General features: G+C 47.3%; 1 protein-coding gene across 2 annotated transcripts; it reads right to left on the bottom strand.

The window, feature by feature from the left end:
- Positions 1-7,500: 7,500 nt before the first annotated feature.
- Positions 7,501-24,377, bottom strand: Tfap2a (transcription factor AP-2 alpha). Of its 2 annotated transcripts, none has more exons than XM_050142375.1 (7): positions 24,257-24,377; positions 19,165-19,599; positions 16,000-16,051; positions 13,941-14,172; positions 12,058-12,176; positions 9,964-10,105; positions 7,501-8,348 (listed from the first exon to the last, which is right to left on the bottom strand). In XM_050142375.1, the coding sequence occupies exons 1-7, from the start codon at positions 24,305-24,307 to the stop codon at positions 8,060-8,062; spliced, it is 1,320 nt and encodes a 439-aa protein (XP_049998332.1). In that variant the 5' UTR covers positions 24,308-24,377; the 3' UTR covers positions 7,501-8,059. The 2 variants fall into 2 exon arrangements, with proteins under 2 accessions (XP_049998332.1, XP_049998333.1); XM_050142376.1 differs by lacking the exon at positions 24,257-24,377 and adding an exon at positions 20,836-21,691.
- Positions 24,378-24,988: the final 611 nt, after the last annotated feature.

Genomic DNA, 24,988 nt, shown 5'->3' with positions numbered 1-24,988 from the left:
CTCTCTCTCTCTCTCTCTCTCTCTCTCTCTCTCTCTCTCTCTCTCTCTCTCTCTCTCTCTCTCTCTCTCTCTCTCTCTCTCTCTCTCCCCCCTCCCCACCACTGAACTCGGTGAAAAGTTGTAGCTATGAACGTAGCTCCCAGCTCAGGGCCAAGGGAGGCCGGCAGAACACTCAGGGTGTTTTGTTAAATGCTCCCGTCGTTCGCACGGGCTGGGACTTGATAAAAGGAGACAGTTTTCTGAAAAGATTTGATTGAAATGGCGTGTGCCAGGGCTGATGGGAGCCAGCGAGGGACAAAGCGCAGAGAATCCATGGACACTCGAGCAATTACGCCTCCACGCTGAAGGTGGATTAGCGCGCTGGAAAGAAGCATATGTTTGGCCCGGGGCGACACTTCCCCCCGGCTGAGCTTAGAGAATGGGAACGCGGAGAGCGGCTGGACCCGGAATATCAACTATCTGCGAAGCCCCCCTCCTTTATACAACCCAGCTTGTCTCCCCGCCCCCCCCCGTCCCCGAAAAGTCAGAGTGGGTTTTACAAAGAATAGAGAAAGAGGAAAGAAGTGGAGGGAGAGGTGGAGGAGGATGAGAGAAGAGGAAGGAGGGAAGGATGGACAGACCGACCGAAGGAGAGGAAGTGGAGAGGGTGTATCTCAGAGGTGCAAATGGGCCAAATGTTTGCGCCACCCAAGCCTTTCTTCTAGGGTCGTACAACTGAGACACTCAGGCTTGGGTGTGGAAACCCAGAACAAGTCAGATGAATGGCGTTTCCACACTGTTAACTAGTTTAGGCTGAGATGTTCTCTCAAACCGGTATTGGAAGATGAATTAAATTGTTAAAATAAACAGAGAGATCTTGATGGGTACAGTACAGAGTCAATGGACAAGAGCCCCTGGACCCGCGACGTTCTAAGTGTAGGGGAAGAAAGGCCTAGGGACAAGTGTGAGGCAGAAATCGGTGCCATGGGCTAAAGGCTGACAGCTCCTAGAAGGCAGTGGCAGAGGGAAACGGTGCCGGCCTGTTTACAGCCCTGGGCTAGGGGTGAGGGAACTTGGTGACATCCTGGGTCTGGTGGAGCCACAAAATTTCCCAAATCCTGCCTGCAGTCATTAATTAGAGTCGACCCCCCCCAAAAAAAGGGGCCCTGAGAACCCTAACTCCAAACCTTCCAGCTCTCTCTGAACCCCACCACCACCACCCCCAATCCAGGCAGAAAAATCCTGGAGGTGGAGCCATTTCAAAACTCTTTCTCAGACCTGTGCTTCCGTTTAATTGAATCTAACCTGGGCGCTCAGGTGGCAGGCGACCTCCCAGCTGCACTCTCCGAACTATAGCGGCTGCAGGAGCCCCAACCTTGTCCCTCCCTAGCCCCATGGGCATCCCAGGTTGGGCTCGAACCTCCCACCCGCATAGCACCTCTACCTCGAAACCAACAAAATCACTTTGTGAATTGCCCCCAGTACAAGGAGGTCTAACCAGGGTGGCTTGTGGAAACGGGGTGGGGGGAGCTGGGGTGACTTTAGCAGAAGGAGTGCTGGATAAAACCCCCCGCCAGGAGGTGCACAAGGTACAGCCCCCCTCCAAGTATGATTCCCTTCAGTAGACAAAAGCACAGCCCAGACTTGGGGCTCCAAAAGACAAGGGGCATCTTGAAATAGGATTTGGTAGCTGACAAAGCAAACGGAAATTTGATCCTAGCATTAACTCGGTGCCTCGGGAAAAAAAAAATTATTTTAAGCTGTATTAGCTAAATTTAGTGTGTGTGTGTGTGTGTGTGTGCGCGTGTGTGTGTGTGTGTGTGTGTGTGTTCCATATCCCCAGGATACGCTGGAGTTTTAAGAGCAATGGTCTAGAAAGAGTAAGTACCCAGAGATTTCTTTCTGGATAGAAAAAGTGGTCTAGGTTGGTGAAGTTGAAAGTCTGATTAACTGGGAACTTCAGCTCAATGGATGGGATCACATGGAGGGTTTGTGTTTAAGACTGTTGTTGGAACTCAAAAAATGGAGGTCCTCTTTGTCTGGTTTTGGTTCTGGGGTGCTGCTGATGGACCTTAGCACCCCAAGATCTAGCAAAGTGCCCTATCACAGAGCCTCCTCCTCCTCAGTGACAAAACATGACCTTTATTTCCATGGGGCAAATCATTGCATGATTTGAGTCACTTTAGAAAAAGAAAAGAAAATCCTTCCTTGCAATTGAAAATATCCCCACTTCTAAGTTAATGGCACTGTGGAAATGGAAAGTCTATCCACAAAGCTCAAGATTAGCAGACTGACTATTCCTGTGAAAGACAGAGAGGAAGCAAGAGCCTGCTCTAAGTATGGGAATCTCTCATGTCCTTCCACTGTCTGCTGCTCCACACTTTGCTCCGCCATGCTAGCATTGCTGTTTTGTCCAGAAAGAAGCATGCTCTGTGAAAACTAAATTGCTGCTGCTCCCTCCCTGCCATGAAAGACAAAACAAAAGCACAACCTTGCAAAACATAAAGTTTTGTTTCTGAGCCCCTCCACCCATCCTACAACCCCATTTCCTTCCTCTTTTTATACACAGCAGACTTTCTGTCTTCAACTGGGAACTGTCCACATACTTGAATTACACACTTTTCTGGTCCAGCATACTTCTATCTCCCCACCCTATAGACAACCCTGCAGTCCAATTATTTCTTTGGAGATAGCTTGATTTGGTTGGGAATATGTCTAATCCATGTCCTCACATCCCTGTTCCATTCAATTGCACTGCTCACTTGTTTCTAAATTGTCTATCCTGACTTAGTTCATCCCTACCTCCGGAGAGGCAGTTAACTCAACTCCGATCATTAATGGATCATTAATGACACCTTTAGTTCTGACTCGTGGTTCCCTAGGTTATTAAAGATCTGCATCTCCTAGAAGGAATGCTCAAGAGGGATACACTTTCAGTTTCTAGTCCCAGGTGGGCCAAAGGGAGGACAGTGTCTTTAAGAATAGCGGGGAGCAGAGGTGACATATTTGTACAGTTCAGCTATTGAGCCAAGTTTAGTCTAGGAAAGAATGGCTCGTTGAAAGTTACAAGGACGGATATTCCAATATATCCTAAGACAGGATGCAGAAGAAACGCTGTCGTCACTGGCTCAGTGATTTTATTCTTCTAGGGTGGAGCAATTATTGACCTTTGCTGGGAGGTGGCTTTTGTGTTCCTGGATTATCTTTTCTCTCTCCCTCCTCCTTCCCTTCTCCCCTCCCTCCCTCTTCCCATTCAGCAGTTAGCAATAAGGAAATGTGGATCTGTTTCTTCAAGTCTCCAGTTTGGATAATCAAATAAATAAGAGCAAATTTCAATCATCTTGTCTTGGTTGCAGCCATCTCTGCACCTGTATGCAACTCAGGGATGGAAATGTTGGTTATATGTATTGTTACTTCTGCCTCTAGTGAGTTGACCTGATTTTTATAGCCCTTTTACCCAGGCAGTGGAGGTTCTGTCCCCCACCCAGCCTCCCCTCCACGCCATCACTGAGTGGCTTAAAAGATCTGTAACTGGGCTGAAGCAGCTGTTGGCTTCATGCCCTCCTCTAACTTGATTATTCTTTGGACACGTTAGGCAAGCATTAGTGATTGATAATGACGCTAATTAACCCCTTTCCTTTCCAAAGAGTAAACGGCTGCCAGCAGGATGCTGCAAACAATAAATATAAAACACTGCATACATCAATATCTGCTTAAAGCACAACTTCATGTGGGCACATGCAACTGTCCTGCTTTGCTTAACAGTTCCTATTTAATTCGTGCACTTCTCAAAAAGCCCTAGGGTGGGAGACAAGGGAAGGGCTGGAGTTAAGAAGGTAGCCTATGACTTTAAGACCACAAAATGCTGAGTACCTGTCCAACAAAGTAAAACTCTAATAGAAACCATGCAGGTCTTTTTTTTTTTTAATTTCAAGTCTATACTTTTAAAATGGAGTAATCCAGCTTTGTTTTTAACCTATTTAAACTTAGAACAAGCCTGGTGACCATATGCTTTTTTTTTTCTTTATGAGGAAACTCTCCTGCCTTACATAGAGTTATTGTGAACACCCTTTGGGTTGAAGGAACTGGAGACATTGGTTTTTTTTTTTTTTTTTAGAGTAGATAAAATTTGGATTTTAAGCGGGATTTGGAGGAATCCAGGTAAATTGGATTTGATTGTGCAGTCTAACATAACCTGAGTTGTAAAGAAACGTACATTAAATTTGGAATTTTGATAAATGAATATTCCTAGCAAGTGAATAAAATGTATTCAATTAACTAAAACCCTGTGCACTTCTGAACTGAAGTGGAATCGACTGTAATTGATTTATTTGAAACCAGAGGTTAAGGACTGAATTAGCTAAGTACAACTGGGTATTTCAGCCACTGACTTCTCAAATGTCAAATCCCTTCTATTTTAAATATTATTTCAGCTGCGGGGCATTGCAGTCCTGATGGTAGTTCCATCAAGAACACAAATTGTATTAATATTCGATTTTGGGGAGGAGTGGGTTGGATTGTGCTTTTTAAAGGGAGTATAGAGAGGGTGACTCTGACTAGCCACCTAGAAAGAGCATTGTGTTTCCATGAAAATTGGGTGTGGTAATTAGCATAGTCTGGCGAGCATCTTTATAATTCAACTATGTATCCTGATCTGGTCTAATCCAAAGAAAATCTTTGTTGTTAGCACGTAAACACTGGGGCCTGTTAAGCAATCCTCACGTGTTTGGGAAGATTAAGTTACAACAGAAAAAGCCAAAATTCACATAGCCCTTGGTTATCTCAATTTAAAAAAAAAATTATAATCACCTCCAGTAATGTTCATAACTCCTTTTAATTTTATTGTTTAAAAAACAATGGCAATATCATGAGTCCCACTGCAAAATCAAAATTACTGATTCTCCGCAGTTGTGGACCATTGTTTATCTTCACCTTGTCCTGTTCCAGCCACCATTTCCTTTCTATCTTTTCCTGGGATGCAAAGATTATATTGGGTTCAGGTTTTCCAATGTAACAAGCATCTGTAAATCCAGCTCTGAATGAATGGTATTTAATAAGATTGTTTTCGTTTTAAAATGAGTATTTATGTGTCATTGGAGAAAGAGCAGCAATGGAAGGCTGTTTACGAATGCTATTGTGCCTGAGGTTAGGATCCCCCACACAATCTGAGATGCAGCCAAGAAAAGCAGTCCTGATAGACAATGCTTCACTTCACCTGCTACGACGCTGTGTGCATTTCGTTTCTGTCAACAGTATGTACAGTTAGGGTTCATTCGCCTCATTATTTTGTTACATCTACGTTACAGTTAACCAGTCTCTCTAGGAAATAATAAATAACCACTTTAAAAAAAAAAAAAAACAATTGCCGCGTTGCGTTCTGAGAATACACTTTCCATCGGAAATGGTTTTTTTTAACCCACTATTGTTATGAATTCTCTGGCTTTGGAAAATAGAATTTAGACCCCACCAACTCTCGTTGGTTGGTGGAGATTGATTTCACACTGCCTTCCGTAAGGAGATTAGAAGGAAAAGGTTGCAAAAATGGACACTCGGGAAAGACCTTTGCCTTTGCCTTCTCGTCCTCAGCATGCCAAAGCACAGGGACACAAGTCATTTCTTCTCCGCATGGCCATCTACACAGGTTCCCTCTAAACCTTCCACCTAGCCAACCTCCGTATTTCTGTTAAAATATTAAAAAAAAAAAAGTCAAATAAAAAGCCACCTCACTTCCAAGGCAATGAATTACAAATTCCATTTACAAAAGCTCTGGACTCGCCATCTTCCTGTGCAAGAAGGTCCTCCCTTTCCCCCAGAGCAGGCACACAGTCCTGTTATTGTGGAAGACAGATAGGAAAGCCTTGCATGGGCCGCCCTCCCCCACCCCCTTCCACCTCACTTCTGAGGCTGTGTGGAGATAGAAAAGGGTGTGTCTGCATTTGGGGAGGGGGAGGGGGTGTCGGAGATTCTGGGGACCCACCTACTTTGCCATTCCCCTCTACTGGCTCCAGTAGCGAATTCATCTCTAAATGAAATATTAAAGCAAATGGGGGCAACTGGCCTCTCTTTCTGTGGACCACGTACCTTTCTGGCACCTTTCCTCCTCCCAGGGAGATAGGGTTAGCTTAAGCCATAAAAGCCTAGGCAAACAAGGGAAGATGAAAATGCGCATCTCCTTTGTGCTAGTGAACTAATCATTTCCCATTTGAGCTTTCTTCGGAGACAGATTGGAATGCAGTTATGGGAGGGAGAGCATCTTTGGTCCTTCCACATGCCACCAGCGTTGTCGTTCCTAGCGTTTAGTTCTGAGGGTTTAAATATGTTGGCTTCCAAAATGCAAATGAAAAGCTAAAGGATCAACATAAATAAAATAAAACTTTATTTTTAATAATAAAGTTAATGCCCCCCAGTCAGGAAGCAATAGGACGTCATTCCTTTAGCAGTACAAACAATCTTTTATCCAAAAGAATACATTGGGTTTTATTGTGTCATTTGTCTGAATACAGACTCAGTGGAATATCTAAATGATACCCTGCTCTGAACTCCAAGTTGAAAGTAAGTTTTTATTATACTTGAGGGAAACAATGGGTTCAGCTGCTTATTGCAAAGAGCAATTGCCAAGGGAGAGTTAAACTCAATTACTGTAACCATACTGAATAAAAAATACTGCCAAGAACAAAAATACGCCTGGGTAAAGACAGCCACTGAATAAAAAAAAATCGACATAAAGCGTATCAAATATTTATTTATCTGGGCAACAAAGGACTATGATACATTGACAGGCATGGAAACGACTGCCAGCGCAACTCAGCACAGTACATCGAGAACTGCTTCCAATGTGGCCAGTGAAGACGCGGAATACCAGGTGGTCGCAAATGCTTGAAGTGGAACAAAAAGGGAGAGAGAGAGAGAGAGAGAGAGAGAGAGAGAGAGAGAGAGAGAGAGAGCACAGAGAAATCCCTAACCCTTGGTTTAAAGACAATATTCATTTATTGCTCAGAGGACGCTTTTAAGGGAGCACAAGGAACTCAAATAAACTTTATTTTTCTCCCCACGATTCCATAGGAGGGTTATCAAACCATTAAAAAAAAATCTCTCCAATGATGTCCCAATATCACTCTGTTTTTTCCTTTCAGTTCAATGAAAATCTAAATGGAATACTAATTATATATAAAATTTTATTTTACTTTTAAAAAGTTTTGTTCAGCTGTTTCTTCATCATCATTAACATGCTACCAAGGGGCTAACTTCATGAATTCCAGAAGGGGAGGGGGAAATCACCCAAACCCTGGGTTTCTAAGTAAGTAAAACCACATGAAGAACTAATAGGGAGGCTCCAAAACCCACTAAACAGGAGGTAAACGAGATCACCAGATAAATAAAAAAAAGGTTTAAAACAGACTCACCATATTTACAAATCCCATTAAATTACACATAAATAAATATATACAGAGACGTGAACACTGATTCCCTTATAGAAGTGTGGATTGTGTCATCAGAGGAAGTTCAAGTGGGCACCTTGCAGAGACAACTTCTACAACTGAAGACAGGACATAGAACTTCTGTATTTGTGTTCAAGTTTATTCACAATACTGATAAAAATGTCATTATCCTCTTTGCCTTTTTTTAAAGTATGGCTACAATCTGAAGTATGCAAGGGAAGGCGATGAGTTAGTCCCATGAAGCTCATATATTTTTAATTTTTTTAACGTTCTTTTTTTAGAAAAAAAAGTTTTAATGTTTGTTGTTGATTTGATTTTTAAAAAAAAAAAAGGTTCACAAACGCGACAGAACTTTTCTTTGCTGGCTTCAGGACCTGTTCTGTTCTTTTAGGCTCCAGATGAGGGAAAGGGAGTGTTGGTGCTGATGGGGAAGTTGAGGCAGGGCGCTTGAGTAGGCAGCGGCTGCCTCACTGGCAGTCGAGAGCAGTCCCGAGGACCGGGGACGAGGGGCGGCGCGGCAGCGCGGCGTAGCAGCAGCAGTAGGAGTGGCTGGTCCCGGAGCTGTCACCTGCCGGGTGGGGGAAGGGCGAGTGGGGGGCGCGGGCCGGTGAGGCGGGTGGGCGCGGGGTAGGAGGAGAGCCTCACTTTCTGTGTTTCTCTTCTTTGTCACTGCTTTTGGCGCTGTTGTCCGTGTGGCTGTTGGGGTTGTTGCTGAGGTACATTTTGTCCATGGCCTTGAGGGCCTCGGTGAGATAGTTCTGCAGGGCGGTGACCGCTGCACACACCGCCGGGCTGCCGAAGCCATGGGAGATGAGGTTGAAGTGGGTCAAGCAACTCTGGATGCCAGGCTCCAGGATAGGGTTGGGCCGCGAGTTCCCCAGGGGAGATCGGTCCTGGGCCAGCAGGTCAGTGAACTCTTTGCAGATCTGTCTGCATTGGGAACAGAGAGCAAGGTGAAGCTCCAGTCAGGCCTTAGAGGCAGAGGAAAAAGCACCTCTCCTTGCAGTCCCCTCTGCCACCTAGGCCCCACCACCACCCCCAGGAACCTAAACCAGGCACTCAGAAGGATGAAGCCTGTCACTGCTAAACCATCTCTCCTCCCTTAAATGGATCCCCTTCCTACCTCAAAAAGACCTTCCCTTCTCACCCCACCCCCCAGGCACAACAAACTTCTGCATGGATCTTTCTCATTCACAGCAAACACCCTGAACATAGGAAAGCATATTACAGGCTAGGGCTAGATGAGGACAAAGTAGAGTTGCACCGGAAGTTAGAAACACAAGGTCCCTCTTCAGGACTGTAGAACCATCAGTTTTGCTTTTCAAAGTATCACCGGAGTTGGCCTCCCACACCCCCAAAGGAACCACAGTCAGAGGTGGTGGACTGGTGTCTGCTCTCACTGACCTTCAAACCAAGTGAGGTTTGAATTTCGACAGAAAGGCAAATTTGGCTTTTTAAAAACAACAGCGGGGCTGGAGAGAGAGCTCACTGGGTAAAGGCTCGACCATACTGCTAAGGACCTGAGTTCGGATCTCCAGAACTCATGCAAAAGTCCAACTTGAAGGCTTCTATCTGCAACCCCAAGACTGGATGACAGAGACAGGGGTGCCCCAGTGGTTTGGTGGTCAGCAAATCTAGTAGAAAATGTGAGCTCTTGGGTGACAGACTGACTCAAAGACCCAGGAAGTCTGGCTGGCCCTGGAAGCCAGCTCTAGCAGGCCTTCCTGCAATGGTGACCCAGGAAGCAATGGCACCAGGCCCAAGCCTCAGCCTCACAATTCTCTGCTGCTGTGCCCTCTGCCGACACCAGCTTTGGATAATTAAGGACTTCTAAACAAGCCTTCTAAGTTTCCAGAAAACATATCAAGACAGTCATTTTCTCGTCAATCAGGAGAAGTCTATTCAGCCCAGGCACCTATGGGAAGATAAACTTGGGCCATCTTGAAACACGTTTGACAGCTTTCCTGTAGGCTAAAACTACAGGTTAAGTGTGACTGTGAAGCTGTCTGTCTCTGCATGTGTGTGTGTGTGGAGGGGGTGACTTTGGAGGCTAGAAAGGAATGGAAAAGTGGAATCCGGATTGGAGGGGAAAGTAGGGCAGTTTGGGATGGCACATTTTGCAGGTCCCGGCTTAATCTTTGCCCTTGGCGAACATGCTGATAAAGACAAAATGTGGACCTAGGCGAGCCTGGTGGGTACCTTTGAGGACTTGACTCTGTTGTTTTTTTTTCCCCCCCCATGAAACAACGCTGTCACAAATCCACACCCTTTCAGTGAAATGCCTGCCACATACCACGCACACTCCCATTCAGTTAAAAGTTAGCAAATAAGACAGAGACTGGAGTGGGGGGGGGAGGGACACAGGGCACACACTGACAAGACACTCTGCTTCCTCGGGGAAGCAGACTGTGCTCGTTCATGTCTGTGCTCTGCCCTCGGTATTCCCAGCAAAAGCTGCTCCATAGGAATGGAAAAGAGAAGAAAGCACAGGCTGAGATTCTTTTGACAGTGAACAGCCTAGACCCAGCAGAGGTAAATGCCTTACTTTGTAGCCAGGAGCATGTTTTTTCTTGTCACTTGCTCATTGGGATCGGAATGTTGTCGGTTGAGAAATTCCGCTACTGCTTTGGCAGGAAATTCAGTTTCGCACACATACCCAAAGTCCCTGGCTAGGTGGACTGCTTCTCCTGGCAAGAGGTAAGAGGAGGGAAGAAGTAAGGGCCAGAGAAGGAAGAAATTGGGATCAAAGTTCCCTTCCCTCTCCACGCCCAACTCCCTTAACTTTCTTCCCTAAAAGTTGGAAGGAACAGAAACCCCTTGTTTTCTTACTTTAGACATTTCTCCTCTGTGAGACCTGGAGACTGTACTCACCCGTGAAAGTGCCAAGTTGGCTTACAAGGTCAAAATGGTTTGAGAATGTTAATCCTCCCTTTTCGCCCCCTACCCATCCCTAACTGGTTTCCCCAACTTCCGCTTGGAAATGGCCCCCGCTGTCCCAAACTCACACCTCTCAACACATTCATCAATGATGGTTCATAATTACTCCTCGAGCTTTTCAGCAAGGGAACAACTGAGAGTTTACATTTTAACTTGATCACATATAATTATCTGTTCATCCAAGCCGATTAACCAGGAGGATTTGAGGGTCACTCCACTGAGTCTGTCTGTGTTGTTGATTTTCGAATCTTTGGTTTTAATTTCCTGAACCAGTTGGTTTTTACTGCAGGGCTTCCTGCCATTAGCTCCAGCTCCGGAAGAACGCATGCGCCAATTAGAGCATCAAAGCCCTCTCCGCAGAGCTTGTTTCCATAAAATGGAGCGGATCACAAACAATAACAGTTCTCCAGAAACTGCCTCCCTGCTGCAGCTCTCAACCCCCAGACCCAGACCAACTCTCACACTCCATCCTCAGCTGCCACCACCACTTGCATGATGTATAATTTGGGGGGTAGGATATGAATAGTGGGTTTTCTACAGACTACCATTATTTTAATATAATGTAGCTGTATTTGAATTTTGGGACCTGAACAATGGCTGGGGTTGTTTTTTTTTTTCTTTTTTAAATTACATTATCATCATATTCAACACCATTTAACACATGGAAATCATAGCGTTCCTCCTCAGAAGCATTTGTTTCAGATGCTTTCTAGAAACTTCCAAAAAAAAAAAACTTGTATGCAGTGGCAGTATCTCCCCCAACACACTATGCAAATAAGATAAATCTGCCTCGCCGAAATACAAATGCAGCCTTAAAACTGCCTGGGAATAATAAATCACTATCTTTTTATTTTACTATTAACATGAGATATAACACATGCCACAAAAAGCATAAGAAAATCATGCATTCACCCAAGCCCTGAATCCCAACCTTACACCAACTGAAGAGCAGAAAAAGTTAGGAATCTAAGAGGCAGGAATGTGAGCAGATTCTGGCGACAGGTTTTGTATAACTGGACAGGGATGGTGTTTTGGCTTAAGGAATTTGGAAGGGCGTGTGCTAAAAACCTGCCACAAGAAACTCTTTGACAATGTGTCTGCCTCTTTTTCTCTTTCTGTATATGACCATCCAAATTCTAAAATTGCTCACTTTCTTCCCCTCCTGGAGAGAAAGAAGCACAGTGAAGCAAGAGATGAGAACGTGTATGTTTGGAAAACAACAACCTACAAGGGCTTTGAACCCTGAGCTTTCAGGATGGTCTTAAATCAGGATGCAGGTCAAAGATTCCCAAATTAATTCAGGAAGTAATGGTCACGCATTTCTCAAATGCAGATGTCAGAATAACTTAGGTGATTTACCGCTGAGCTCTTTAGAGGAGGCAGGAACCCTGGGAGTGTGTAACTCTTAAATCTGTGCATTGTTTAGGTCAGATTTGTGCTGAGGACAGGGCAAGTTTGTGGAGGGAGGAAGAGCAACATACAGGCATGAGTGTATATAAATAGGTTCTGGACATTTTGTTTTGTTTTGTTTCTTGTTTTTCCTTGACACCCCAGAAATTCTGCTCACTTCCAGTTACAGTTATATTCCATGGAAAGGTGAAACCATCCAAGTCCACAAAACACACTCCAACATCTGGCCACTAAATATTATCCATTTGCCTAGACAACAATTCCCTTCTAGTTAGCAAGTGGATTCGCTTACCTTCCACTAGAGATGTAAGCAGGGTAACATTGGCAGCTTTGCGTCTCCCTGCTGGCAGATTTAATCCTATTTTATCCAGTTTTTCTCTTAAAGATCTTCCTCCATTCTTAGACTTCGCCCTGTTTCATAAACACGTGGAGACAGGGATTTAGAAAATACTGACTTGCTCTTCGTCACATTAAAGCCATTTTGAATACTTCCTGAAACATGTTCTTAAAAACTGAGAGGCAGGACCCCAAGGCAGGGGACAAGAGCCTAAGGAACTAACTGTACAGAAAGATCATAGGATATAAAGGCTTGTCCAACTGTAAAGCACCCACTGTGTTCAGTTACAGTTGCGACTACTGTGGCAGGTTGGGAGCTTTTCACTTTCCAGTTCTCTGAAGAACAACACACACACACACACACACACACACACATCTGAACTCTGGAGTTGGAGGTATTCTTGAGATCAGCTGATTACTGTGTGTTTTCCCTGTTGCTACAAGAACATAAAGCCCAGTGGGGTCTTTAAATTGTCTTCACAAGGTCTGCTGTTAGGTTGTTCCCAGTAACCAAAGTTATCATCACGCTCACATTTCATGCTCTGGCTTTGGTCCCGATGGGAAATGCATCTCGACAACTGTTTACACGCCACGTCAGGAGCGTAACTGGAAATGCCAAAAGGATGAAGGGCTGAGAGCAGCCTTCAAAAGTCTCCCCGATTTCAGAGACAACGGAGGCACTTCTAAATAGATGTCTAAATAGACTCCCATAATCAGAAAGTGGTTAAGATAAATTGTTTAAATAAAACAGCAAATTAATTAATTTCAGATTTTATTCCCTACTCAAGTGGTTCTTTAATTGTGTGGATTAGATTATACTCCCTTAGGTAAGCAGTCTCCGATATTGGTGATGGGGGAAGGGGAGGAAAAAGCAGAGGGCAGAGAAAGATCTGTGGCGGTAAAAGAGCTCAGGGAAAAAAAACCAAATGACTGAATGAAAATGGGAGTCGCTGATATTAATTCTGCAAAACCCTCTAAGAGGATGTAGGTGGGCTGTACCCACCAAGGCCCACCTCCAGGGAAAAAAGTTAGTGAATTATGGTCTTATATGGAGAAGATAGTAAGAGACATACTTTTTGGTCAAAACTAACAGTAAGTCTACAACTCACACCGTTGGGTAGACTTCTAAGATGGAGAAGGACACACAACTGGCCCTTGTGAAATCTTCTCTACTAAAGGGCTCACTCCACCTCAGAGGTGAGAATCCTGTGTTAACGGATGCAGTCCCCGAGAGCGACTACATATAATGAATAGAAACTGGAAATGTGCCCTGAACACTGCCTGTCACATATCACAGTAAATCAGAACCCTCAAAAGCCAGCGCCTCTGGGGTTGGGGGTAGGGGATGCCTTCAGGAGGGAGACGCCAGCAACCAGGGTAGGGGAAGCATGCAGCAAGCAGAAGTCATTCTCTTGCTTTACTTGGGAACCAGGCCCCACTCAAGGGCGGCCGGTTCCCATCAGAGACCCTACAGTGTGGTAAGGCAAAGCAAGGAGCCCAGAAGTTTTCCTGAGCTTGTAACCTGTGCGCAACCAGGGAAAAGGCAGCTGCACGGCGCCCCATGGCTGTCAAGGCAGGGATTGAGCCCACAGCAGTGAGAGCTGCGCCTGCGTGCTGAAGAAAGCCGAGTCCCCGGAGTGCGCAGGCGCGCCGCCTCACTCTTTCCCACCCCAACACACTTCTAGCCCCGCCCACCAGACTCCCCTCTACTCCCCGCCCCTTTTCCTGCCAGCGAGCCGGACCGCTACTGCCCCGCGCAGGCGCACTGGGGCCGCGTCCGCAGGGCGGGGCGGGGCGAGGTGGGCGGGGCGGGGCGAGGTGGGCGGGGCCGAGCCTCACCTCCGCAGCACTCCGCCCAACAGCGACGCGTTGAGACACTCGGGCGGTGAGAGGCGCCGCTGTACTTCCGCCACCGTGACCTTGTACTTCGAGGTGGAGCTGAGGAGCGACAGGCGACCCGGAACTGAACAGAAGACTTCGTTGGGGTTCACCACGCCACCGAAGAGGTTGTCCTTGTTGATGGGGATGGCGGAGACGGCGTTGCTGTTGGACTTGGACAGGGACACAGGGCCTGCGGAGACAGACGCGCGTGTTGAGGGGACCGGCCGACCGCGCGCTGCTCAGCTCAAGAATCCCGCAGAGGCTTCCTGCCATCAGCCTTGCTGCAAGCTGTCTAGAGGTGGCTGGTGCTGTCGCTACCCCCGGGGCTCGCGGAGGGCTCCGGAGAGATGGAGATGGTGTTTGTTTGGGGAGACAGCGGGTGGGTTTCATGTGCAAACCCCAGGGCAGGGTTGATGTGGTCCGAGTTTTGCGGACGAAAGGCTCAGTGCGGAAAGAAATTGCCGTTAAAACCAGCGGATAGCTTCGATGGTTAAATGGACATTCCATTTAGCTGACTGGCAAGTGGCGGATTCTGTTGTCACACACAACACGAACGTCTTTTCATCGATAGGCCCTTATGTTCCATTTTGAAAGACACTCGGGTTTTGGAGATCATTCCAAGCCCAGTTTTTAACGGGACTCAAGAATAGGCCTACAGTTGAACACTAGGAATGCATCCTTTTGTTGAGCAAATACTAAATGAACCCTGTCTGCCTAAGTCCCTTCCAAGGGATGAGGGGTAGGACATCCAATCAGTTAAAACCATAAACTCTTCATTGTTGGACCTACCATTGTTAGAAAACAAATTCAAGCAAAACGAGGGGTCTATTTCTTAATACCAATATAATTCAGATGCATCGGCAACCATTTAAGTACAATGCATTTGAGTCTTAAAATTCCACATGGAGACATATAATAATAAACACATATTCTCATCACAACGCTTCTCATGGTTTTTGTTATTGTTATTTTTTGTTTTGTTAATGGGGGATATTCTAGTCGTATGGGGAGGTGAGGGGCTCTAGGTTTTGGATAGATCACTTGTGACATTAATAGCTCTGGGGAGGCTAATAGAGACAATAGGAGTTAAACGAACTCTTGAGAGATTACTAATAAAAGAGCCAATTATCATGTCGACTTGGAAAGAGCACCTCTTAAGATTTATCCCTTGTACATCTAATTTGACATGACAAAGATTTCACAAATGCAAAAATGAAACTTTAAACTAGCTAACAATATACTGATTGGAGTTAGAAATGAGAACATTTTCTCTACCATCGTCCTTTGGTGGTGCCTTAGAACCCTGAAATTATTTCCCCCGTAACAACAACAACAAAAAATACTGCTACTGCATTTAATGCAAGAAACTTTATTTCTACCCACTAAGCACAATGCAGATGATAAATTCATCCAAACCACGTAACACATTTTTAACAATTTCTTTTCTAAATACGTAGGTCAATAGTAGCATCTTCAAGATGCTACTTTTGACCAAAAGCTAAATTTTTGTTAACCTAATTCTCCAAGTTTTAAAGCCCCGAGACTCCATCAAGAGACTAGAAACAAAATCAGAGAGCATGCAAGTTTTCTTCCCCCAATAGAGTGCTTTTTTTTTCATCTGTCTTTTCATTAATATTAAATTATTTGTATTATTTCAGCTTGATACACTTTTTAACCCTCATGGCCTTTAACTCCACACAATGAATTAACTATGAAACCATTTCCAAATTGAAATGCCACTTCCAAATCAGGTCAACTTTCGCACATTTCATTGTGTCCAAAGATGATTAAACTAAATTCAGCACCGAAATCGTGATCTGAACAAAGCTAGCCTGTTGCCATTACCAAGATCCCGAAAGCTGGTTCTTTAAGCGCTGTTCTTCTATGCCTATCTATTTGTTAATTCTGAGCCTTTAGGAAATCCTATTTGAAAAAAAATAAATACAGCCCGGCAAGTTCTTTTAAATAGCACTCTGCCTGTAAGGACATGCTTGGAATGCAGAAGGAAATGGCTTACCTTTCTTAATTACAGTTTGATCTGGGATGTTAATACCCGGGTCTTCTACATGCTGCAACAAAAGGATACACATGAATGTAAGTGTATAATCAAAACAAAAGGAAATGAATATTCCCTGGAAGGTGGGGGAGGGGAAGGTGGAGGATGGGAGTGCCCCCCCATAATGACATTTATATATAAACATCTCATCTTGGCTTACTGAATTTAGAGGTTTAAAACTCGAGAGGTTTCACTGTACGCCCACAGCCCATTTCTCCCTCCCTCCCCCTCCCCACAACCCCTGCAGATAATCCACGTTGAAGAGGACGGGAGGGGGAATAAAACTTTCTTTGAAAATTAAATGAAGTTTGGGAGTTCCTAATCTTTCTCACAGGCAGCTCAACCTCTAGAAATGCACCTAGCTTTAGCAGCTCTAAGCAGCTTGGGAACCTCGGGGATCCCAGTGTCCAGGCAGCCAAGGCCAAGGAAACACAATAGAAGAAATGACAGGGGCGGGAGCAAGAGCAGATTGTTGGAAACCCTGCAGGTAACGCAACAAAGCACCAACACACACACACAGTCACACACACACACACCTTCACTCAAGGAAAACTAGAATTTTTTTTTTTTTTTCAAAAAAGCTGCTGCCTACAGTAAATCTGGCAGGAATGTGGGACTATGGAACTATCAGGGACAAAAACCCTCTGAGGCTGCCTTCCCGTTGTCCAGCAGCAGTGTGGGGCGCACCCCCCCCCTTTCTCTGTCTCTCTTGTCTCCCTCTCTTTTTACAGATGGATGGGTATACGTGTGCATGTGTGTATGTGTGTGTGCTAGAATCAAAACGTGATTAGAAAGTAAAATGAAATCATGTTTTCTAATGCAGAAACTGACAGGCAATATAATGTCTGGCTGTGTTTACAAATTAGCACCAGGGTTGCTGAGAGAGAAGATTTCGCAATCGTTACCAAGCACAGGCATTGCCATTTAAAAAACTATTACTTCCTTCTCTAGTCTTTGTCCAACAATAATACTGATTCGAACATTTTCCATTCTGTCTTGGATTTATGCTCCTGTTAATTGTGCCTGATCGCAATGATTCCGGGTGGATGGTACTAAGTTGCTTTATTACAGGTTTTATTATACTCAATGCTCTCATTTGTAACTTGCCTAAAGTGCTTCTGGATTTAAGTATAATTAAATTGAGAAATGTTCAGAAATGACTACCGCTGCAGTTCTTGTGTTTTAACTATATAGGGAAATATGATCCCTTTATGCATGCACCCTAAACCCATAAAGTAAATGTACTGTGGCATAATACTTTTATTTCTGTTATTTCTAGCTAGACCTTGTCCAAACAGGGAAGACTGTTAAGTTTAAAACCCCACTGAGATATTAATGATTAAATAATTTTCACCATTGACTTGATTTTCTTAAATATTTAGCAGTCATTCTTATCAAAAGTTAACTGTGGCAGCCACGAGAAAATTGAAAACAACCCTTTTCCTGACCCAAATTCCTTTGAAAGATCTTTTTTTTTTCCTTGAAAGGTGGGGGAGGGTGGGAAGAACAGCAACTGAGTTTCTTGTTTTTATATGATCATTTGGTTAATTTCTCCTACTGACCAATTTCAGCACAAAGAGTGATCACACAGCTATGAAGAATCCCCACCAACCACAGGATATTTTTGCAGAAGTGAACCTATTTCCAATGCACAGGCTTAAGATACTATTTTGCTATTGGAGTGTTCCCAGAAAGCAGGCAAAGAAAAGAATTCAGAGACTCTATGAGAACGAAAACTAAAATCATCATAACTTCGAGTTTTGTTCAAAATTAATTTTATGAAATATTGCCTCAGATTCACTAAGCATCATTTTCTAAAAACATATAAATATGAACACACACATACAACACACACACAACTCACTAAGCCTTGCATTGGATCAAGTGCCTGCTTTCCTGTGTTCCATGCAAGGCTGTTAAGCATAACTAACAAATTTCAGTGATTAACTGGGCTAAATGAGAGAGGTAATAAATTTTCTATTTTCCTGTAGAACTTCAAGAACGTTTTAAATCTGCCAGGCAATCAGGTAAGTTCATGTGGCCGTTTTCCTTACAATCTAATTCGGCAATCATTAAACTGTCAACAGACATACCGCTGCTATATTTGATGCAGTAATTTGAAATAGCATTTAAGCAAAAATCACATCCAGATACATTTCCTTTCCGAAGAAAAGTACCTTTAACAGAAGCCTTTATAGCATTTAATATATATATAACTATTATATATATAATGATAATTAATATATATACTCTAATTCCATTTCATTGTGAGAAAACCATAAATTTATAGACCTGAAGTTGAGATGCTGTCTGAAATTTAATTTTTAAAAGTATTTTCAAATTATCAATAGTCTGAGTTACATTGTAAACAGTACATGTGCTGAGGCCGTCCTTATTTAGAAATCATTTTAAACCGCATTTATTGATAACTGAATTAGAACTCAACGCAGCGCCCAATAGTCTCCAAACATTTAATTGAATATGCAGTGTAGCAGATTCTGATAGGCGTTGGGAACCTAGCTAATGATTTATGAGGTCACCACTTAGCACCCCCAGGAAGAGAAGAAAGCTGCATTTTAAGGTCCCTGTGCTTGGGTTTGCTACTTGCTTCCCTTTGATCAGGATAGGGGAGGCATAACTTCTGGGTTTCACTAATGCTTATAAAACCCGGTTCAAGGACCTTTTTCCTGAGTCTCTCACACTTTCTTTTACTTTGTGTGCGCCTTTGAGCAGCAGCTCTCTGGGCTAAATTTAACCTCTTTCCTAGAACAGCGAGAAATCCCCACAACACATTCAGCAATGGAATTAAATCCTCCCCCACAATCTACACAATTTATTGTCACGGAGAGAGACGCTACAATGAAGAGTGACAATCGCCTGATCCATTTCTGTGTTGGCTCGAAGTGGTGACCCAGGCATTGTTGTGCGAGCCCCAGGAAGCATTGTTCTCAACTACTTTTTCATTTTTAAATCCAGTGATTTAAGTGAGTATCACTTCCCAGTCCCAATTAAATTATTATTGAGGAAAACCAAGGCCCCGCAGGCCTGGGCTCCGTGAAGCTTCCGGGAGGGCAGGTGAGCCTAGGGCTGCGTTCCCTCCCCGCGGCCCTCAGTACCGCCTCTTACCGGGACGTCCTCGATGGCGTGAGGTAAGGAGTGAATCGGGAGGTCCCCGAGCCCGGAACCGAGCCCGTGTGGGCCGTGCAGGAGGTCCTCGTGCCGCCGGTAGTCCCTGCGAGGGTCCAGGCCCGACAGCTGGTGGGGTAACCCCCGGTGCGTGTGCAAGAGCCCAGACTCCTGGCTCTGCCTCTGGCCGGGCCAGCCCGGGTGCTGCGGCTGTGGCTGGGCGTGCAGGGGGTTCAGGCTGTAGGGGTCGTTGACGTGGGAGTAAGGATCTTGCGACTGAGGGTAGATGGGCTGGTAGGGCGGGGGGAAGTAGGGAGGCTGGAAGTCGGCATTGGGGGTGTGGGACAGCGGCGGGGCGCTGGTGTAGGGAGATTGACCTACAGTGCCCAGCTGGGGCAACCGTGCAGTCCCGTTGCTGGTGCCGTCGTGACGGTCCTGGAAGAAAGCAAGACGAAAGGGAAAGAATAAGAAATGAGCGCAGAGTTAGCTGCCCCCGCTAAATCCATGCCCCAAGCCGGTTTGGGGAAATCACCCATTCCCCTCTGCAGGACGCTGGGGTGGAGGGGTGTCTACGCTACATTTGTTCGCATTGGAAAATACCCAAGACGTGGAGCAGGCCTTTCCAAAACACGCAAAGAAATCAGAATATGTAAATCTAGGGGTACAGCAGACTCTCCCAGACATTCTTCTCCAAGGAGGAAAGGAGATGAAAAGGATGCCCTTAATACCCGCAGTACCAAACCTCCCTTAAGCAAAATTCAAACAGCCACTAAATATTAAACAGCAGAAGCGGCCTTTGCTTTTCCCGGATCTGAACCTGTCTGCCACTGCGTTATTGTTTACTCTTCCTTTAATCTGGAGGGGGAAAAAATCATAAACCTTCAAAGACTATTACCATTTCACGACTATTTAAATAGAAACATGTTTCGCACAGGGGCCGTAAGAAAGCACACGTTTAAATTACCAGCTTAAAGGCTTTAACTGCATGGTTGAAGTGGGGCGGAGGGGGGGGGGGTCTGTCTTTTCCGCTTCCTCTGTTAGGAGGTTTTTACACGGCAGGGTTGTTTTATGATATGAATGGGGAGTAAGGGACGCCGAGCCAGGGTTTAAAATAGACAGATCTGCCTTACCGGGTTCTTTTTACAAGAAAGAGGAGCACCCCGGGGCGGAGGCCCCCGCCCCTTCCACCCCAGCCCCAAAGGGCAAAAGAAACCCCTCACTTTACGTTCAAAGCAAGCCAAGAGTGGGTTCCAGAGACCCGGAACCCTCCAAGGTTCAGCCTCAAGGCCCCGGGCTAGGGGATGCACCGGGGCGTCTTTCACTCCCCTACAGACGGATTAAGCATCAGATGTGGAGAGCGGCTCTGGAACAAGCGAAGACACAAGGAAATAAAGAGGAACCAGGCGAGAAACTGGCCCAGGGAAAGAGCTGCGGGGTAGGTTTGCGTGAGCCGACGGGTCAAGCAGGGACAGGGTAGTGACGACGCGTTGGGTTTGGGGGATGGAAAGAGCCAGAGTAAGGAGGAAAGGGGGATAGGAATGCAAATGGAAAGAGTTGTCCACTAGGAACCCGGGCCAAGAAGCCCTGGATCGCGGGCAGTAACTCGGCTGCGGGTTTCGGGAACAGAATTCCTAAGGAAACAGGGATGGGTGGGGGTGGGATGGGACTCACCATAGCTGAAAAACTGTGAACTAACATCTGCGAAGAGTCTGGGGTAACCAGTCAGGGTGGAAAAAAAAAAAAAAAAACAAAAACAAAACAAAAATGCCAAAAAACACCACGCCTGGAGCACCCGGCGGCCGGGCGGCCCGAGAGAGCCCCACACAAAAGACTCTGAGAGCCCCGCGCCACCCAGGACTCCAGTCACCGCGCGGACGCTCCCGCGAGCGTCGGAGCCCCGCTCGGATCCATCCGAACTTGTACCACCGAGTAGCGCGGCGCCTTCAGCTGGTCAAACCCACGATCCTGCCGCAATCGGTTAAGATTCAAAGTTCTTTAAGAAAAAAACAAAAACACCAACCAAACAAAAAAAAATGCAAAAAAAAGAGAGAAAAGTGTGTGTGTGTGTGTGCGCGCGCGCGCGTGCGTGTGTGTGTGTCTGTGAGTGTTCCTTAATCCGTGTCTCCCCCTCTTTTCTTAGCGGCGGCTTCACTTCAGCTTCTAATAACCGCGCTGGGCAGCGTTCCTGGAGCCTCCTAATAGCAGATATTCATGACTATTAATATTACACGAATACTTAATAAGGGAAGAATGCCTGGAAATCGAGCGTGAAGCGGAGAGGCAACTCGCGCCGGAGCCGGCTCTCAATGCAGTCATTGACGGGAGTCTCAGTGTAGCAAATCGGAGGTGGGGAGAGGGAGCGCGAGAGACAAAAAGCGGGCGACGGAGGGAGCGGGCGAGCGTGCGGGGGGCCGCGGCGCGGCGTCTGGCGAATCACAGCGAAGGGGCAACATTTTAAAAGGTTGCAGGGCCTGCAAAAGTGAAAGAGAAAGAAGGCGAGCGAGGGAGGCCAAGGGGCGAGAGCGCGAAGAGGGAAGATGTGTCTGCGTGCGTGCGCGAGAAAGAAAGTGTGGGCGACAAGAGGAGAGAGGAGAGGAGAGAGGGAGGGAGGAAGGAGGGAGCTCCGGGGAGGAGGAAGGGAGGGCAGGAGGGAGGGAGGGGGAGGAGGGGGCCGAGCCGGAGCTGCGGAGGGGGAGCCCGCGGGGGAGGGGGAGGGGAGAGGAAGCGAGGGAGGACAATCGGACCTAAAAGGCTGGGGCAGACCTCGGGATGGAGCGGGGGTCGCGCGCCGCGGGCTGGAGCTCCCGGGACCCGCGCGCGGCTGCCCACCGGGTTCTGCGTCTGGGAGGTGCTTCCCGCCGCTCTCCGGCCGCGGGATTCTCTGCTGCGCGGCCGGGCCTGGGACTCGGGACTCGGCTGCCCGCTGACGCGCTGCTCCTCCATGACCAGGCGTCCCGCCTGAGACCGGTCCGCCCGCTTCTCCAACCCTTGCCTTACGCCCGGTCGCGAGCTGCCTTCCCTAGGACCTCGGGGCCGTGAGCTCCTCGCCTGCGACTGTTCTGATCTCGCCCGGTCCCTGGACCCGGTTCCGGGAGCGGGAGCCCGGACGCAGCCCCGGGCGCGCACAGACGCGAAGCGGCCCAGCCTAGGCGCCTCTGGCAAGGGCTCGCGGCTCCCGGCACAAACCCGTCGGACTGGCTGGGCCACTCCCGCCGACACCCCCCAGATGACAGGGCTAGCTCTCCCCGCGCGTCGCCGCTGCCAGTCTACCCGCCCGGTTGTCGGAACAAGCGGCACCTCGCCTCTTGCGTGTCCCTGCAGAGCCTCAGCCAAATCAGACAACTCCAAGCCCGTTCGGAAACCCGAAATCCCTGCTCTAGCGCTAGCTAACCCGCCGCCACCAAAGTTGTTCAAATTGCCCAGACTTTTTTTTTTCTCCTTTCCTACTCCATTCTCATCACCCACCCACTCTCACCCACCTCCAGAGTCTCTCTGGGAGTCCAAATTCATCTCACCCCCTACCCCTCGAGACCCCTTGGGTGTGTGGAACCACGCGAGGGCTATCAACCCTCCCACTCAGGACCCCGGCAACCAGAACTGAGTTTTAGGCTCCGAGAAAGTAAAAAAGAAATCTCCAGGCTGGGGAAGGAACTCAGAACCCTAAGAAACGAACTGTTCTAAGAGAAAATCAGTGGTGCCTAGGCCTGTCGGCAAAAGGCACCCTTAGCCTCTAAAACAAAGTGTCTGGTCCTACGTGGGCTCCCCGCGCTCCTTCTGGCCCGCCACAGGAGCCCCCAGAGATGCGCAGATCCTGATGGGGTGCCACCTGGTGTCCCATCCACCTGCTTGGGGATGGGAAGGGGTAAAGGGGGTGCCACAAAGGAGAAAGACGCAAGATAGTATAAAAAAGGAAAAAGGGAGGGAGTGGGTGACACTTCCTTCACACAAACCCAGTTCCTGATTTCAAGACAGAATCCTTGCCTCTGTGCCCGCGCACAGACGCTTCTGCCGGAATCCCCAGCTCAAAATGCCAAAGGGAAAAGAAATAAAGCAAAAGAAGAACAGCAGATGTCAAGACTGCTACATATTTATTTGGATAATCACGGGTCTCCCACCCCTCCACTGCACCACGCGCTCATCAATTCCTTTCAATGGGGTTTGTAAAACCAAGGTCGAGGCCCGGATCCCTGCAAGCGGAAGGTTCTTTTTCCATGCCTCCCTGGCTGTTTCAAAAGTCATGCTCTGGGGCCCTGAGTTTTAAAATGTATCCCCAAGGGGAGAGCTCTGTGGTCCCAGCGGACTCTCGAAAACCGGAGGTGATCCACAGTCACGCCAGGATTCTCAGGGTCCCGCAGCTAAGTGCCCGCAGGCACAAGTTTCCCCGTGACACAGAGAGGCCGGTAGTGCTTCTGCACCCAGCCACCACCATTGGGGTGTGTCCACCCCATAGCTCGGCGGGAGAAACTGCTTAGAACTTCAAGAAACGTAGGAGCTAAGGAGTGAGCCCAGAGGCTGACTTGAGGGCTCCCAAGCCGAACTCGCTTACAGGGAGGTGCGGCCCAGGTCAGAGCGAAGTGTGTGGACCCTTCTCCAAATGCAAGAAGGGAACCTCTTTAGAAAGAAAAGAATGAATGAAAGAAAAGAGAATATTAATCTCAGAGAGTAGGTGAAAGGGGGAACATTTGCCTTTTTTCTTCCTGCTACTGTGGGTGCCCCCAGATTCTTGCTCAAGAGACAGTGGAGTGCGCAGGCACGTGCCTAGTTGCCAGCAATTGTTTAAAAAAAAAAAAAAACACAAGCATGTCTCTTAGTTCCACTCTCAGGCAAACCCAAAAGTAAGCAGAAAAAAAAAGGGGGGGGCGGAAAGTGGGACACGAGCTCCAAAGGACAAAAGTGAAAGAAGCAAGAACCATGTCCACCCTCTCCGGCTTCTTCCCCGTGCTCTTCGGGCGAATTCGAGGGGCGGGCGCAGCGCTGGTGAAAGTTTTTTCCACCCGCATTTCGCAGCTAGCTGCGTGGAGAGGAGGAGGAGAGGGAGGGTCGATCTCCAAGCCAGTGGCCGCAAGGATGACTGAGCCGGCGCCGCGCTTACCTCACAGTCTTCGTACTTGATATTATCCGTCAGTTTCCAAAGCATTTTCATGGATCGGCGTGATCGGATTTGCCCCTCTGCGCCTCGCACCCCAGCGGAGCTACTCTCTAGGTTAGCGCAAAGTGCGGGCTGCGGGCGGTGAGCACAAGAGGAGGAGGAGGAGAGGAGGGCGAGGAGGAGGAGAAGGGTAGGAAGGAGGAGGAGGGAGAGGAGGAGGAGGGCCGGGAGGAGAAGGGCGAGGAGGGAGGAGGAGAGAAGGGTTAGAGAGCTCCCGTGTGCGCTCGGAGATCTCCCTCTAATGGTAGAAACTTTTCCCTTTTCCTGCTCTTCACCAACAGCCTAATCGCCTCATTAGCATATCAACAATAGTCCAATTGCTCGCCAGGACCACGATCTGCCGCCGGCCGCTCCGACCCAGGTATAAAGGCCTCTTCAAGCCGCGAACTTGCTCCCAGAACACACGCCCGCACGCCTGCCTGCTAGCCCAACAGCTCTGCCCAAAGCTCCACCACCCTCCCTTGCTCCAGAGGCCCCTAGCCCGGCCCAATTTCATCCCTTTTCCCTTCGCCTGTCTTCGGATCCTGCCAGCCAAAGATGCCTTGGATAAAGCTCCGTAGTACGCAGGGTACCACCGGCGGCGCCAAGAGACCAACTTTTAGTACCCCCTACCCCTGCTACTACAGCCGCCACTATCCGATCTGCTTTTCGTCCCCGTCCGATTTTATTAGAAAC

This window comes from Alexandromys fortis, unplaced genomic scaffold (assembly GCF_014885135.2).
Source record: "Alexandromys fortis isolate MF-2015 unplaced genomic scaffold, M_Fortis_MF-2015_v1.1 scaffold_5, whole genome shotgun sequence".
NCBI lineage: Eukaryota > Metazoa > Chordata > Mammalia > Rodentia > Cricetidae > Alexandromys > Alexandromys fortis.
The sequence above is the reverse complement of the archived record's forward strand: the minus strand, read 5'-3'. Positions and strand labels throughout refer to the sequence as shown.

What these genes read in the sequence shown, in the direction of transcription:
- Tfap2a (XM_050142375.1), bottom strand. Translation starts at nt 24,307, where the DNA reads ATGAAAATGCTTTGGAAACTGACGGATAATATCAAGTACGAAGACTGT. An exon ending in TCAAACTGTAATTAAGAAAG is followed by an intron (nt 14,173 to 15,999) that starts GTAAGCCATTTC and finishes CTGTCTCCGCAG; the next exon opens with GCCCTGTGTCCCTGTCCAAG. An exon ending in AACATGCTCCTGGCTACAAA is followed by an intron (nt 8,349 to 9,963) that starts GTAAGGCATTTA and finishes TTCCCAATGCAG; the next exon opens with ACAGATCTGCAAAGAGTTCA.